The 16,164-nt window shown below is 45.1% G+C and overlaps 1 protein-coding gene across 1 annotated transcript in view; it reads right to left on the reverse strand.

The window, feature by feature from the left end:
• Positions 1 to 2,157: 2,157 nt before the first annotated feature.
• The window catches only part of sh3tc2 (SH3 domain and tetratricopeptide repeats 2), a 38,370-nt gene continuing 24,363 nt past the window's right edge, over positions 2,158 to 16,164 (reverse strand). Inside the window, exons 13-20 of the mRNA XM_076287206.1 lie at positions 15,052 to 15,321; positions 14,039 to 14,613; positions 11,879 to 12,056; positions 9,858 to 10,008; positions 9,184 to 9,306; positions 8,856 to 9,006; positions 6,612 to 6,805; positions 2,158 to 4,739 (exon numbers count right to left, since the gene is read on the reverse strand). Of these exons, the coding sequence (XP_076143321.1) occupies positions 4,488 to 4,739; positions 6,612 to 6,805; positions 8,856 to 9,006; positions 9,184 to 9,306; positions 9,858 to 10,008; positions 11,879 to 12,056; positions 14,039 to 14,613; positions 15,052 to 15,321 (1,894 nt within the window). The 3' untranslated portion in view covers positions 2,158 to 4,487. The remainder of the gene's footprint in view (positions 4,740 to 6,611; positions 6,806 to 8,855; positions 9,007 to 9,183; positions 9,307 to 9,857; positions 10,009 to 11,878; positions 12,057 to 14,038; positions 14,614 to 15,051; positions 15,322 to 16,164) is intronic.

Raw genomic sequence — 16,164 nt, forward strand, 5'->3', positions numbered from 1 at the left:
TTTGACAACTAGTAGGAGACAGATAATATGGATATCGTCAGAAAAGTTAAAACCTTTGTTTTACATCACTTCAGAAAATTACATTTTCAATAATTCAACTTTGCAAACAAATCGACACTTTGCAGCCCCCACTGCTTTCCCATTCATTAGCGTTATGCGATGGCAGCAACGAGATAACAGGTAGGCTAAGACCTTAGATCCAACATTAGACATGACAGGCTAATACAGTATCAATACTATTATGACAAGTGACTAAATGAGTAACGTTAAGTTTCAGGATTTTGTCATTATTCATTTGCCTTCAATACATAACAAAACAACGGTTAACTGGCATTAAATTAGACACTTGTCAGTACTGATAGCCAACTCAGTCATGTTCTCCACAAGCCTTTATAAGACTCAGTACTCAATGTTCTCTATAAGACACAACAACACAACAACAAAGAAAACACAAGCGTGATTTTACATGTACAAGGTCAGAAGGCGCTCCGATTTGTACACAGCCCATACACACACACACACACCACGTCCTCCACCCACAATGTCTTCCACGCATGCTTCTCCATTGGCCTCCAGTCATGTCCTTCTCAGTGTGTTGCCCTCGGCGATATGGCGTTAGCGTTGACGTCCAGTGCGGTATCTACGTGTTCATATCTATGGGACCAGGCCGTGATGTCATCCTTAGGGGACAGGAAAATGGGTTACGGGGTTGTGATGTCATCATTAGGGGACAGGAAACTGGGTTACGGGGTTGTACAGGCTCTGGTCTCAGGGGAATGACATCATCCAGCACCAGTGGCCCCCCATGACACCTGAGAGGAAGTGTGTGAGTGTGTGTGTGTTAGAATGTGAGTGTGTGTGCATGTGCAGGAGTGTGTGTCTGTGTGTGAGTTCCTGAGAACATACTGCCTAATTAAATTATTTCATCTTATTCAATTATTTGATGGCAGCTCTCCAGACCCAAACACTCACACACACACACATACACACACACATACACACTCACACACACTCTCTCACACACACACACCAAAGGTCCTGCTCTCCCTCTTTTCTTTCTTTCTTTTGTTCTTTATTGTGTGTGTACGTGTGTGTGTGTGTGTGTGTGTGTGCTTGTGTGTGCGTGTAAGTATTATTCAGTGGTTCTGCATAAGCTGGGCACAATGCTAATAGAGTTAGGGAGAAACTGACCTTTGACCTGAATGAGATGTAGTGTATGTGTGTGTGTGTGTGAGAGAGAGAGATTGTGGATCAGTTACAGCAGATATGATATTCTGCATTCTTCTCTTTGAGTCCCACTGGACACAGGAATAAGCTATGTTTTAAACACATGCTCTTACCTACCCCCCACCCCAAACACACACACACTCTCTCTCTCTCACATACACACACACACACACACTCTCTCTCTCTCTATGTCTCTCACACACACACACCACACACACACACTCTCTCTCTCTCTATGTCTCACACACCACACACACACACACACCTGTACACCAGGAAAACCAGTCTGGCTAGCTGAACCAGCTGCTCTTACTGGAATGTTACTTTTAGACTCCACTGACAAAAAGAATAAGTGTGTGAGAGAGAGAGAGGGAGAGAGAGAGAGAAAGAGTGTGAGAGAGGGAGAGAGTCCTTTTCTGGCCTTTCCCCACAGTGAGAGATTAGAGAAATGTGTGAACATTGCCCCCTGCTGGGTGTGTGTGTGTGTGTGTGTGCGTGCGTGTGTGTTTATATGCCAGTTAAATGTTTACTATTCATAATTTGCACATTATTTGACACTGTTGATTTGTGGTGCGAACTGTGCTCTAATTTATGAGGTGTTAATAAACCCAGGGATAAGAAGTGTGTGTGTTTATGTCTGTGTGTGTGTGTGTGTGTCAGACCGGGAGTGAGTTACGGTAAGATCAGAGCCAGATTGTCTCGAGTGTGTGTAGCCCATTGCCAGCTTCTTTCCCACCTACACACACTCCGCAAACGTGCACACACACCGCAAACATGCACACATACACTCCGCAAACGTGCACACACACTCCGCAAACGTGCACACACACAGTCCGCAAACGTGCACACACACACTCCGCAAACGTGCACACACACACTCCGCAAACGTGCGCACACACACTCCACAAACGCGGACCACAGAACACACGAGAGACTGCATGATGAACGTTTATTTGTACAAAAGCATGGAGCCGACAACGCATCCTCCACACACACACACCACTTCCTCCACACACACACACACACCATGTCCTCCACACGCACACCACGTCCTCCACACACACACACCACGTCCTCCACACACACACACACACACACCATGTCCTCCACACGCACACACCACGTCCTCCACACACACACACCACGTCCTCCACACACACACGCACACACACACCACGTCGTCCACACACACACACCAAGTCGTCCTCCACACACACACACACACACACACACACAAACCACGTCCTCCACACACACACACAGCCACACACACCACGTACTCCACACACACACACCACGTCCTCCACGCACACGTACACACACACACACACCACGTCCTCCACACTGCTTTATCAAAAGCATGCACCAACACAGAGACAAAAGGTAACTGCTGAGAAGTTATGAAAAGAAAACATTAAATCAAACAGACATAATGAACATAGAAATGAAAGAAAACATGGAAGACAAAAGTGTTGGGAAAGTTCGCCTGTTCAGAGATGTTCACCCCACAGGCACTCAAAAACACACACACACTCACTGAAAAACAGACACACACACACACACTCAAACTCTCTCTCTCACACACACACACACAGAAAAACACACACACACACACTCAAACTCTCTCTCTCACACACACACAGACAAGCACACGTGCCCTCTCTCTCACACACACAGAAAAACACACACACACACACACACACACTCAAACTCTCTCTCTCTCTCACACACACAGAAAAACACACACACACTCAAACTCTCTCTCTCTCACACACACACAGACAAGCACACGTGCTCTTTCTCTCTCTCACACACACACAGAAAAACACACACACACACACTCAAACTCTCTCTCTCTCACACACACACACAGACAAGCACACATGCTCTCTCTCTCTCACACACACACACACAGACACTCCTCTCAGTGTGCACGCCTGTCTCAAACACTCATTACACACACAACTCCAGCTTGCACTGATAACCTCACCTGTCACCATCTCTGGTCTACGTTTAAATGTGCAGTCAGCTGTAGTCTACTGTAGTGTGTTGCAGTGAGCTGTAGTCTGCTAGTATTACACACACATTTTCACACACTCTCTGGGATATAAAAAAGCACTCGGCCGCTCTCTCTCCTCTTTGTTCATTTGCGCCCATACAAGGCCTCTGTTTACTCTGCGAGTGTGTGTGTGTGTGTGCAATCAGGCAGTATATCTACCATAAAAATTACAATCACCATCAAAGTTCATTGGTTATTAAAAAAAAATAAAAAAAAATAATAATATAAAAATATACATAATTGAATAGATCAAATAAATGTGTAACAGGAGGCTATTTCCAACCAAAAATAAACATGAAATGTGTTTATTAATGGAAATGTATATTTATGAATGTAATGTTTATTAATATACATGTATATTTATGAATGCAATGTTTATTTCTACAAATGTATATTTATAAATGTAATGTTGGTTTTAAGGGGTATCAGTGTGTGGGATTGACGAATGAGCATGTGCAGCCGATCTGTGTGTGTGTGTGTGTGTGTGTGTGTCTCACTGTGTGTGTGTGTGCTAACCTTTACCAATAGCATTCACAGCTAGCTTTCACCAATAGCATTCACTGCTAGCCTGGATCGCAGGCTCGCACCATTATCCGTTCCCTCACAAAAATAACTACTGCAGTAAGTTATGGGACAGAAAACAACAGTTATACTGTCTGAAGAACAATGCAGTCCAGTGCAGTCCAATGCAGTTGTAGTGTGTTGTAGTGTATTGTAGTGTGTTGTAGTCTGTTGTAGTGTGTTGCAGTCTGCTGTAGTGTGTTGTAGTCAGTTGTAGTTTGTTGTAGTGTGTTGTAGTGTGTTGTAGTGTATTGTAGTGTGTTGTAGTGTATGTAGTGTGTTGTAGTGTATTGTAGTGTGTTGTAGTCAGTTGTAGTGTGTTGTAGTGTGTTGTAGTGTGTTTTAGCGTGTTGTAGTGTGTTGTAGTGTGCTGTAGTGTGCTGTAGTCAGTTTTCTGCGTGATCCTCTAGTCCCTCTGGCAGGTTGCACAGTCTTCATCCTTCTTTCCCATTCAGGAGCCCTGTGTTTGTGTGGGTGTGTGTGTGTATGAGTGTGTGTGTGTGCACGTTTGTGTGTGTGTGTGTGTGTGTATGAGTGTGTGTGTGTGTGTCCACGTTTGTGTGTATGTGTGTAAGTGTGAGTCTGTGAGTGTGTGTGTGTGTGTGTGTGTGTATGTGTATGTATGTGTGTGTGTGTATCCTCAGCTATCCTGTGCTGTGTGCTGTGTGAGTGTGTCCTCCTGAGCTGTGTGTGGTGTGTGTGTGAGTCCCTCCAGACGCCCTCTGAGGCTGCTGGCGGTGTGTGTGTAGAGCTGGCTCAGGTGTGCGTTGGGCAGGTGAGAGGAGTGGAGCTCCGCTAACTTCATCAGCAGGACGTACACACACGACACGTCGTCCGCTTCCATGGCCCCCGCAAGCGCTAGCTGGTAGTAACCCATCGCATCAAACGCATCCTACACACACAAACACACACACACACAATTTTAAAACATGCAAATGTGAATTGATCTGAACTGGTTTTGGTGAAATAAGCCTCTGAACTCTTACAAAGACCAAACTAGGATATTCACTATAGACTAAAATATTCAATTGACCTGTCGCTAAGCACCACCCTTAGAACGCTGATGAGCCAATGACAGTCCAGCCTCAACGGGACTCGGACATCAGCTCGGACAACTCCATAGGAAACAACAGGGAGCAGGCATAAAATGGCAAATTAATGGTTATTTATGGAGTTTATTAACTAAAAAAATCCCGACGGATAACCATGGTCAAACGTTTTGCATGGGGGACGTGTAATACGGATAGCCGGTACCCCGAGAGGCTAGAAAACGGGGTATATTTTCATCAACAGTAGCCTACAGGACGTCTCTCGCGTTTGCAACAGCTCGACATAATGTAGGCTACTAAGCCAACAACGTGGGCACAGGTTCCCTGTTAAATCCCAAGATGAAAATGCTCATTAACCAACTACTATATTCTTACTACATCAAATATTAACGTAACCTAACATATCTTAGTATCAATCTTCCACTAGCAAGCTAGCTAGCATTAACGCCAGTGGTTTTTGCAGGTGATTTGCACGGCTACTCGTCACAACTGCTTGTCACCTTGAATGTATTCTAAAGTTTTGAAAACACCCCTCCATAGCATAATTAAGTCCCTTTTGATAGCTTCTGGAGGAAAGTAAATCCTTTTATCGACCAAAACGTCCTCAAAGCCTGCTTTCATAAACTGTCAGCTGCCATTGTCCACAATGTATTTCTATCCAAGTCTGGTTTGTTTGTCCGAGTTTTCACACGGTAACAATGGGGGACGGGGCTTAGCGACAGGTCAATTGTGTCCATACTGTTATGTATAGCCACCATGTTATAGTGTGAGTATAATGTAGCCACCATGTTATAGTGTGAGTATAGTGTGAGTATAGCCACCATGTTATAGTGTGAGTATAGTGTGAGCAGAGCCGGACAGTAACGGAGTACATTTACTTGAGTACAGTACTTGAGTACAATTTTGAGGGATCTGTACTTTACTCGAGTATCATTTTTGGGGAGTACTCATGACTTAACTCAAGTACATTTGAGAGGCAAATATTGTACTCTTTACTCCGCTACATTTCTATTCATAACCATGAGTACCCGTTACTACTTCTAAAAAAAAAAAAAGGAAAAAAGCTCAATCTCGGAAACCCTCAATTTGTTGTTTCCCTCTCAAACATGATTGGATTGTGCAGGCACCACTGACTGGGACAGCCTATCAGCAATCACCTTCAGCTTTCCGCCAAAGTCAACTCCATGGTCAGAATTAGATAAGAGACGAAACCATGGACGAAACAATGGATGAAGACGCAGCAGGTCCATCCCGGGAATGTGCCAACCCGTGGCCCCACCTCGCCAGACTATTTCAATTTTCTGAACAAGTTACAGTAATGATAGTTTTCGCTTCAAGTGTTTCAATTACAAAATAGTATTTTGTATTTGAAATACGTATTTTAAATACATGTATTTAAGTGTGAGTATAGTGTGAGTATAGCCACCATGTCATAGTTTGAGTATAGTGTGAGTATAGCCACCATGTTATAGTGTGAGTATAGTGCGAGTATAACCACCATGTTATAGTGTGAGTATAACCACCATGTTATAGTGTGAGTATAGTGTGAGTATAACCACCATGTTATAGTGTGAGTATAGTGTGAGTATAGCCACCATGTTATAGTGTGAGTATAGTGTGAGTATAGCCACCATGTTATAGTGTGAGTACTATAACTATACTCTAGAGAACCGGTTTAAACCACATACGCACGGGCGCACACCATTGGCACCAACCTTGAGTTTATGGAGTGTGATGTTTGCGAGGTGTGTGTACACCTTGCAGTAGTATCGGGCATCGCTGCTGTGTGTGAGGTCAGGGCCCAGGCTCACACACTTCAGAAAGTAGTTCTCCGCCAACTCATACTGCCCCAGTGCCTCGTACACACATGCCAGCCGCTGGTACGCCACGCGCTCATGCAGACGGATACCTACACACATACACCAACACACACACACACACACACACACACGCAAACACACACTCTCTCACACACACACACACACGCAAACACACACTCTCTCACACACACACACACACACACGCGCACACGCGCGCACACACACACACACGCGCGCACACACACACACACACACACACACGCAAACACACACTCTCACACACACACGCGCACGCGCGCACACACACAGCATACATTTTGATTTAAAACACACTTTGGATAAAAGCCTCAGTTAAATGAATAAATGTAAAAAACCCATATGTGTGCGTGCGTGCGTGCGTATGTAAGTGGGTGTGTGTGTATGAGGGGCCGTCTAGGCCTTAATTAATACTTGGTCTTACACACACTATCATAATCTTGCATATACATCACTATACTCATACACACTCACTATTATAATCCTTTTACATGTATGTATGAGAGGGTATAGTCGTGTATGTGAGAGAGTATATTAGTGTATGTGCGAGAGTAGCTTATAGTGGTTTATGCGAGAGAGTTTGCATGAAACGGAAGGAGTTTAATTTCTCAGTTCCTGATTGGTTTGTCAATGTCACTTCTCTCTAGCTAGCCAATTAAATGGCACTGCATTGTCGGCTCGCCATGTTCTCTTTGTTTGAATTGTACTTTCGTTAAGTTAGCACTCACATACACAGGTTTTCTGTTTTGTTACACTTTAGCGTTAACGCACCACCTTGTTTTTTTGTTTTTTTTTAAACAACGCACTGTCCCTGTCCCAGTATTATCATTAGCACCAGTACTAGCATTAGCACTAGTATTATCATTAGCACCAGTACTAGCATTAGCACCAGTATTATCATTAGCACCAGTACTAGCATAAGCACCAGTATTATCATTGGTGCTGGGCGACTAGACAGGCTGGTAATGAAAGCTGGCTCTGTCGTGGGAGCCGAACTGGAGTGCATCACTTCTTCAGACATGCCAAGTCTCCCGGAAGTTCCGGGAGTCTCCTGCATATTGATAGCGGCTCCCTGATGCCCGCAAATTAGATACAATCTCCCGGAATCTAGAGCGCGTGATCAAGAGCACGCACATGAGACCGAAACTTCGTGTGTGCATCTGAGTGTAGCGCGCTATTGGATGGAGAGAGAGAGAGAGAGAGAGAGAGAGAGAGAGAGAGGTAGTGCGTGTGTGGCTGTTCAAGACAGAGAGCATCCTGATTGGCCTGTTTCAGTTCAGTTCAGTAGGAACAGGAGCGTCATGGCAGAGGCAGAGTGCCTCCCAAAAACGACCCATTTCACATCAGACTACACGAAAGTGTACCCTTGTCCCATAAGAGTTCAAAATAGCGATAGACTTGCATGGTGCACTGAAGTGACTTTAGCATTGCCCATGGCGGGTTAAATGATTGCAAAAGACATGTTGAGGTGAGTTTAACAAGTGTCAGTTCATGTGCATATTATTCAGGGCTAGCCTGCTAGATGGCTATTTGCCAAGGCTACATAAAGACTACCAAAATCTACATGTTTTATCAGGCCTATCACAATTTCTAAATTAGGCCTTCCCTATTTGGTGTGCTGAGTAGAGACAATAAATTAACAAACATAGGCTATTCATCACTATTTCAGTATTTAAGAAGGCTAAAGTATTTTATTTATTTATTTATTTTATTTTATTTATTTATTTTTGGGCGGGGGGGGGGGGGGGGTACCTCCCTAAAATGGCTTTTTGCAGGTTGGGATGTCTGCATCTTGGACAATGAATGACATCCACTCCATAGCACTATTACAAAGCAGACTTCGCTCACTGTCATGCACAACTGACAGACTGAGGACTGTGTTTGTGTGTGCGCGTGTGTGTGTGTGCGTGTTTGTGTGTGTGCGTGTGTTTGAGTTGCATTTGAGTGTGTGTGTGTGTGTGTGTGCATGCGTGTGTGTGTGTGTGTGTGTGTGTGTGTGTGTGTGTGTGTGTGTATGTGCATGCGTGCGTTCCTGTGTGTGAGTTGCATATGAGTGTGTGTGTGTGTGTGTGTGTGTGTGTGTGTGTGCGTGCGTTTGCATACCTGTGGCTGTGCTGCTCTGCACTGCCAGTAGAGCGTACTGCAGCGCCTCCTGGTGGTGTTTGTGTGTCATCAGCAGCTCAGTCACTTTACTTAGCAGCCGGAACTCACACAGCAGGTCCCCAGTGCTGCGCGCAAACGGAAGACCACCATCCTACACACACACACACACACACACACACACACACACACAGACACACACACACTCACACACACATACACACACAAACATATACACACAAAGACGCAACCAGGTAGTGAACCAGTTGAAATGTATTCGTGTGTGTGTGTGTGTGTGTGTGTGTGTGTGTGTGTGTGTGTGTGTGTATACCCTGTAGTATGGCAGTGCTTTGAGCTGATTGCGATGTCCTTTGTAAAATATGTCCCCAGCCTCCTCGTAGATACTGGCATCGAAGATGGGGTCCTCAACTCTCAAAGCTGTCCTTACTGCTGCCTGAACAAAAGTACATATTTTAGGTGGCACACAAACGAGTGTGTGTTCACTTGTGGAAACATGACTGTAAGCTTATCTACCTGTAGTAGGTAGTAGATGTGTCCTGTGTGTGTGTGTGTGTGTGTGTGTGTGTGTGTGTGTGTGTATAGTATAAGTATATATACTCTTATGATCCCGTCAGGGAAATTTGGTCTCTGCATTTATCCCAATCCGTGAATTAGTGAAACACATTCGGCACACAGTGAACAGGCAGTGAGGTGAAGCACACACTAATCCCGGCACAGTGAGCTGCCTGCAACAACGCTCGGGGATCAGTGAGGGGTTAGGTGCCTTGCTCAAGGGCACTTCAGCCGTGCCTACTGGTCGGGGTTCGAACCGACAAACCCTGCGGTTACAAGTCCGAAACGCTAACCAGCAGGCCACGGCTGTAGGATGAACCTTAAAGGTTTGTGTGTGTGTGTGTGTGTGTGTGTGTGTGTGTGTGTGTGTGTGTGTGTGTGTGTGTGTGTGTGTGTGTGTGTGTGTGTGTGTGTGTGGGTGTGTGTGTGTACCTGTAGGTACATGTCTGTGAGCTCGTCCTCCTGTAGTAGGTAGTAGATTCGTCCTGCATGAAGCCAAGACTCCGCCTCCTCTCGCCGCTTCCCCAAATCAATGCAGATCCTCAGGGACTGTTTAGTGCAGTCAAGAGACCTGAGAGAAGATCTACACACACACACACACATTATACACACAGATTATACACACACACAGATTATACACACACTCACACACGCACATTATACACACACACACACACATTACACACACACACACATTACACACACACACACACACACACACACACAAACACACACACATTATACACACACCACACACACTCACTCACACACACACACAAACACACACACACACACACACACATTATACACACACACACACACACACACACACACACACACACACATTATACACACACTACACACACTCACTCACACACACACACATAAAGTACACACACACACTCACACACAATAGATCAATAAATAAAGACTCAAACGATTCAGACAGACACAGGCTTCTGTATTTAGTTGTGTAGTTGTGTTGATGTCTAGTTGCGTAGTTGTGTAGTTGTCTAGTTGTGTAATTGTGTTGATGTCTAGTTGCGTAGTAGTGTAGATGTCTAGTTGTGTAGTTGTCTAGTTGTGTAGTTGTGTTGACGTCTAGTTGCGTAGTTGTGTTGATGTCTAGTTGTGTAGTTGTGTAGTTGTATAGTTGTGTTGATGTCTAGTTACGTAGTTGTGTAGTTGTGTTGATGTCTAGTTGCGTAGTTGTGTAGATGTCTAGTTGTGTAGTTGCGTAGATGTCTAGTTGTGTAGTTGTGTTGATGTCTAGTTGCGTAGTTGTGTAGTTGTCTAGTTGTGTAGTTGTGTTGATGTCTAGTTGTGTAGTTGTCTAGTTGTGTAGTTGTGTTGATGTCTAGTTGCGTAGATGTCTAGTTGTGTAGTTGTGTTGATGTCTAGTTGCGTAGTTGTGTAGATGTCTAGGTGCGTAGTTGTCTGTTTATTGATAGTTATGGGCCACTGTGATAAATGCTGTGTAGTTGTGTGTTTGAGAAGTTGTGTTACTGTTCTGTGTTTATTGGCAGTAGTTGTGTGGTTGTGTTATTGCGTAGTTGTTTTAGCGTTGTGTATTTATTTACAGTAGTTGTGTAGTTGTGTGATGGCGTAGTTGTTTAACTTTGTGTGTTTATTGACAGTAGTTGTTTCACTAGTTCGCCCGTCGGCATGATTGCTATACTGAGTGTATAAGCTAAGCGTGTGTTTGGCATGGTAGCTGACCGTGGTCATGGAATGGCTGAAGCGGAGATCGCGATAGAGCGATGGCCGCTTGCACCCCCCAGTGTAAGGAGGATGTGTAACTGGGCTATCAGTGAAATGGAGTAGGGGGAGTAGGAGTAGGAGGGATAATTTTGCGAGCGCCGCAGTGTGTGACGTATGGATAAGGAGGCCGGCTTAAATACCCTGGCGGCGGAAGACAGGTGAGTTAACTGCTGTCAATCATCCCTAAGGGCTCCTCCCGAACTTTGTTTAGAAAACATCATTTGTTTGTGTAGTAGTATAAGTATAAGTAAGTATATATACTCTTTTGATCCCGTGAGGGAAATTAGATCTCTGCATTTATCCCAATCCGTGAATTAGTGAAACACACTCAGCACACAGTGAACACACAGTGAGGTGAAGCACACACTATTCCCGGTGCAGTGAGCTGCCTGCAACAACAGCGGCGCTCGGGAAGCAGTGAGGGGTTAGGGGCCTTGCTCAAGGGCTTCAGCCGTGCCTACTGGTCGGGGTTCGAACCGGCAACCCTCCGGTTACAAGTCCGAAGTGCTAACCAGTAGGCCACGGCTGCCCCCCAATTTTGTCGTTTACCATTGTGTGTTGATTGATAGTAGTTGTTTACTGTTGTGTGTTGATTGATAGTAGTTGTTTACCGTTGTGTTTTTATTAACAGTAGTTGTTTGTTTGTGTAGTAGTGGTTTACAATTATGTGTTTATTGATAGTAGTTGTTTACCGATGGGTGTTGATTGACAGGTAGAGGCTCCCTAGGATCTCGAGAAACTCTCCCTCCAGACGCTTGTCTCGTAGTTGCCGTGCCAACGCCACACAATGTTCGTAGTAAATGATGCTCTGACCATAGAGCATTTGATTAGCATAGTGACGACTCAGGACTTTAGAAACCACCATCTGACCTATGGACACACACACACACACACACAGACAGGGGTTGCTGTTTGTTGAGATCTGCTAATTTCTACTAATAATGACACCTGACTCCCTGTTTGTATGTGTGTGTGTGTGTGTGTGTGGGTGTGAAATTGCAGTTATATGGAAAAATAGCTATTTAGGCAAACTTTAAAGCCTGTGGTGCAGGTTAAACAACACTTTCAATTAATGGGTACATTAAGCACTCAAGATATGTATATAAAGTTAGATATGTCTCCAAAATGGTGTTAAAGTCCAGTTTTTGTAGTTATTTGTTAGTAACGGTTATTTTTTTAGCAATTCGGCGATGACGTCATATGAGGTAGACGTGGTGGAAGCTATCTTTTACAGTCTATGGGTGGAAGCAAAGATAAGAAGGAATCTGACCTGCGGTCATATCCCTGTCCCACCCCATCTTTCTCTCCCACTTACTTACTGTCTCACTATTCACTGTCCTATACAAATAAAGGCAAAAAGCCCCAAAAATATACTATACTATAAATATAAAAAAGATCTTTGGTGGACGTAGCCTCAGCCTTATAGCAGCTACTAGAACTAGCACTGGCATCTAACTGGGATGAGGAAGAGGTGGCAAGACCCACAGTTAACATTTATGATGGCCCACAGCCATATCATTTTGAACCGGTTAGACGTGAGAGGGCGAATGGGGAAATACAGAGAGCTGATGGCCATCAAAGAGAAATAAATGCATGGGAGGAGAATCACTGGAGTGTTGGTGAAGTGTCCTGGTGAGTTGCTAGTGCAGCAACGAGCGCTGGAGCTAGTCTATGAATAGCAGTGGGTAGGCCTACAATAACAACTTTTTTTACTGTCGAGTGAAAGTCAACGTTTTCTTTATATCTAGTGACAGTGATTATGTCGTTGGCTCAGATAAGTACCCTAAACTTAGTCAGAAGATCTAGAAATAGAAGGCATATTATGCTAGCTATGTAGCTTGACCCACCTGTGAAGGGCTTATAGCTTTTGAATAAGACAACTTACCATTTTGTGGCTGACACTTCTCCAAGTTTAGAAGTTGCATACGTGCTCTGCATTCAAAATCACTTGAGAACATGCATTTTTCCAATTGGGAAAAAAAAAAATCCCGGTTGTTTCTATCAATCAGTCATTAGTGGTGGGCAGGACGTTGATTCCGATGTCAGGTCATATATAGTATAAGCATCTATAGTATACAGTATATAGTATATGCATGCATATGAAATATACCATCTCATGCATATGGAATATATCATCTCATGCATATGGGAAATGGCATTATACAGTAGCCGTTTTTTGACAAACAGAGAACACGTTCTTGTACCAGTTCCATTCAGAATTCTGTGAACCTGGGTGCTATCTAGTGAACTAGCTGCAGTTTCACAATATTTGAAGGGCATCAAGGATGCGTCATCAACAATAGGTGTTGCATTCATTAACAAAAGTTAATTAGATGGAGGAGGATAGGGCAGTGTCCCGTAAAAACGGCAGAAATTAGCAACGTCTCCAGTGTAGTGCTCGTTGACTAGTTTATTTACTCATGGCAACAGTTGATATGGTGACTAGTTTGTTTAGCCATGGCAACAGTTGATACGCTGATTACTAGTTTGTTTACTCGTTGCAACAGTTGATATGGAGCATGCGTGAAAACTCATGCCTTTAGCCTTCTCCTCTCTGAACGGTAGAATGACCGGTTTACAGGAAAAAAACGACAGTTTTTTTGAAATGCTCCGAACGGTTCAAATGTTGGTTCACAAACTGGAACGGAACGCTCACGAACTAGAACGGAACGCTCACAAACTGGAACGGAATGGAACCGTCTCTCTGTAGGTGGAAAGGGCTAAGAGATGTAGTGCTGCATTCATGCACAGATCGGTCATGTCATTGTGTGTGTGTGTGTGTGGTTGTGTGTGTGTGCGTGCGTGCGTGCGTGCATGTATGTGCGTGAGTGTGTGTGTATGTGTAAACTCACTATGTATGTTCTTGGCGTGGATGGCAATCAGCAGAGCCGTCTCATTGGCTAGTCGAGCTTTGTGGCCCTGCCCACTGCTGCTGTAGCTCCTCCCCATCCACAGCAGTGATTGGACGTGCTCCTGATCTGCCCCGCCTCCTAGCTGCTGGAAGAGGCGGAGCGACCTCCTTAGGAAGCCCTCGGCGACGCCCACTGCACCTGTGCCCAGCGCTAAGCAACCCAGGTTGCTAAGGGCAACAGCCTGGTTGGGGGTGTGGCCACTGTCTTGTGCAAGCCTCAGAGCCATGACCAGATGGGCTCCCGCCTGCGAGGCGTTGCCTAGGCGACGCAAACTCAGCGCCAGCAGCGTGTGCACGACACCTTGGGGGGAGGGGCTATCGGAACCCTGCAGTGACATCAGCAGGGGAGAAAGCTCCGCCTTCGCTCGCTCAGCACTGCCCACTAGAACCAGCAGCCAACCATGGAGAGCCCGGGCTTCAAACTCCTCCTCTTCTCCAAGACAAGACCCCGCCTCCACGGCCTTCTCTGCACTAAGCACCGCCTCCGGCAGAGCCCCATGATGAAGGTACACCCACCTACACACACACACACACACACACTATAACTATTTCAGAAGATATATGGCCTATTTGGCCTTTTGAACGTTCTTACTGTGACATCTGTGTGTGTGTGTGTGTGTGTGTGTGTGTGTGTGTATGCGTGTGTGTGTGTGTGTGCCTGTGTGCATATATGTGTATGTGTGTGTGTGTGTGTGCATGTGTGTGTGTGTATGCGTGTGTGTGTGTGTGTGTATGTGTGTGTGCCTGTGTGTGTGTGTGTGTGTGTATGCGTGTGTGTGTGCGTGTGTGTGCATATATGTGTGTGTGTGTGTGTGTGTGTGTGTGTGTGTGTGTATGCGTCTATGTGTGTGTGTGTGTGTGTGTGTGTGTGCATATATGAGTATGTGTGTGTGTGTGTGTGTGTATGTGTGCATATATGTGTGTGTGTGTGTGTATGTGTGTGTGTGTACTCACGCTAGGCTGATACACAGCTGTCTCTGTTCCTGCAGTTGTCCCTCCTGAATGGCGATGGTCAGGGCTTGTTTCAGGTACACCAGCGCCTGTGTGGGGATGGAGGCGTGTGTATGTGTGTGCGTGTGCGTGTGTGTGTGTGTGTGGACACCGCTGGCATGCAGGCGTTCTGAGCTGCGCAGGTGCAGATGCAGGCGCATGAGGGCGTGGCCTAATCCACGTGAGGGGGCGGAGTCCAAACTGAGGGCTGCGAGCGCCAAGTGGGGCTGATACCTGCAGGAAGATCCCAAAAGATCAGGATTGAGTGAGTGTGTGTGTCTGTATGTGTGTTTGTGTGTGTGAGCTTTAGTGTGTGTGTGTGCGTGTGTGTATGTTTGTGTGTGTGTGAGTTTTAGTGTGTGTGTGTGTGTGTGTGTGTTTGTGTGTGTGTGTGTGTGTGAGAGCTTTAGTGTGTGTGTGTGTGTGTGTGTGTGTGTGTGTGAGTGTGTGTGTTTGTTTGTGTGTGTGTGAGCTTTAGTGTGTGTGTGTGCATGCCCGTTGGACCCTATACCTACGAGCCTACTTCAGTCCATCAGCCCGACCATAACACCAGCTATCACACATGTGATCAATGCTTCGCTAAACTTTGGCACGTTTCCAACAGCGTTCAAAATGGCCTGGGTGACACCGTTACTTAACTCATTGAGTGCCAAAAACGTAATATTACGTTTTTAGCTTTTTTTTTAAATTATGAAACTAGACACTCTAACACACCTTATATGTGATTTTGGGAACTCTGTGATGAATGGAAATGAAATATATGACAATCGAAAACTCATGAAAACGCACAATCTGGACAATTTATCTGGACATTTAATCAGCACAGGGGGCAGTCTCGCCAGGTCTCGCTAGGTCACTTCGCGGAAACTTTACAGGCAACACTTCATATTTCATCAAAGACGCTACATCTCCATTTCTAGAAATAAAACAGGGATTTTGATGAAAACTAGCCACTGTTTAGCTTGGGATTTCTTAGGAACAGAGGCTTATAGAAATAAACGGTTAGTACCCACTGAGAGCTTAAAGTCTCACCTTTCAAACAAGCCATAGTACCATAGCTATAACATAGAATACGCT

This window comes from Alosa pseudoharengus, unplaced genomic scaffold (genome assembly GCF_046254945.1).
Source record: "Alosa pseudoharengus isolate Yale_2024_CS ecotype anadromous, Long Island Sound unplaced genomic scaffold, YU_APseudo_1.1 YU_APseudo_1.1_scf_16, whole genome shotgun sequence".
Taxonomy (NCBI): Eukaryota; Metazoa; Chordata; class Actinopteri; order Clupeiformes; family Clupeidae; genus Alosa; species Alosa pseudoharengus.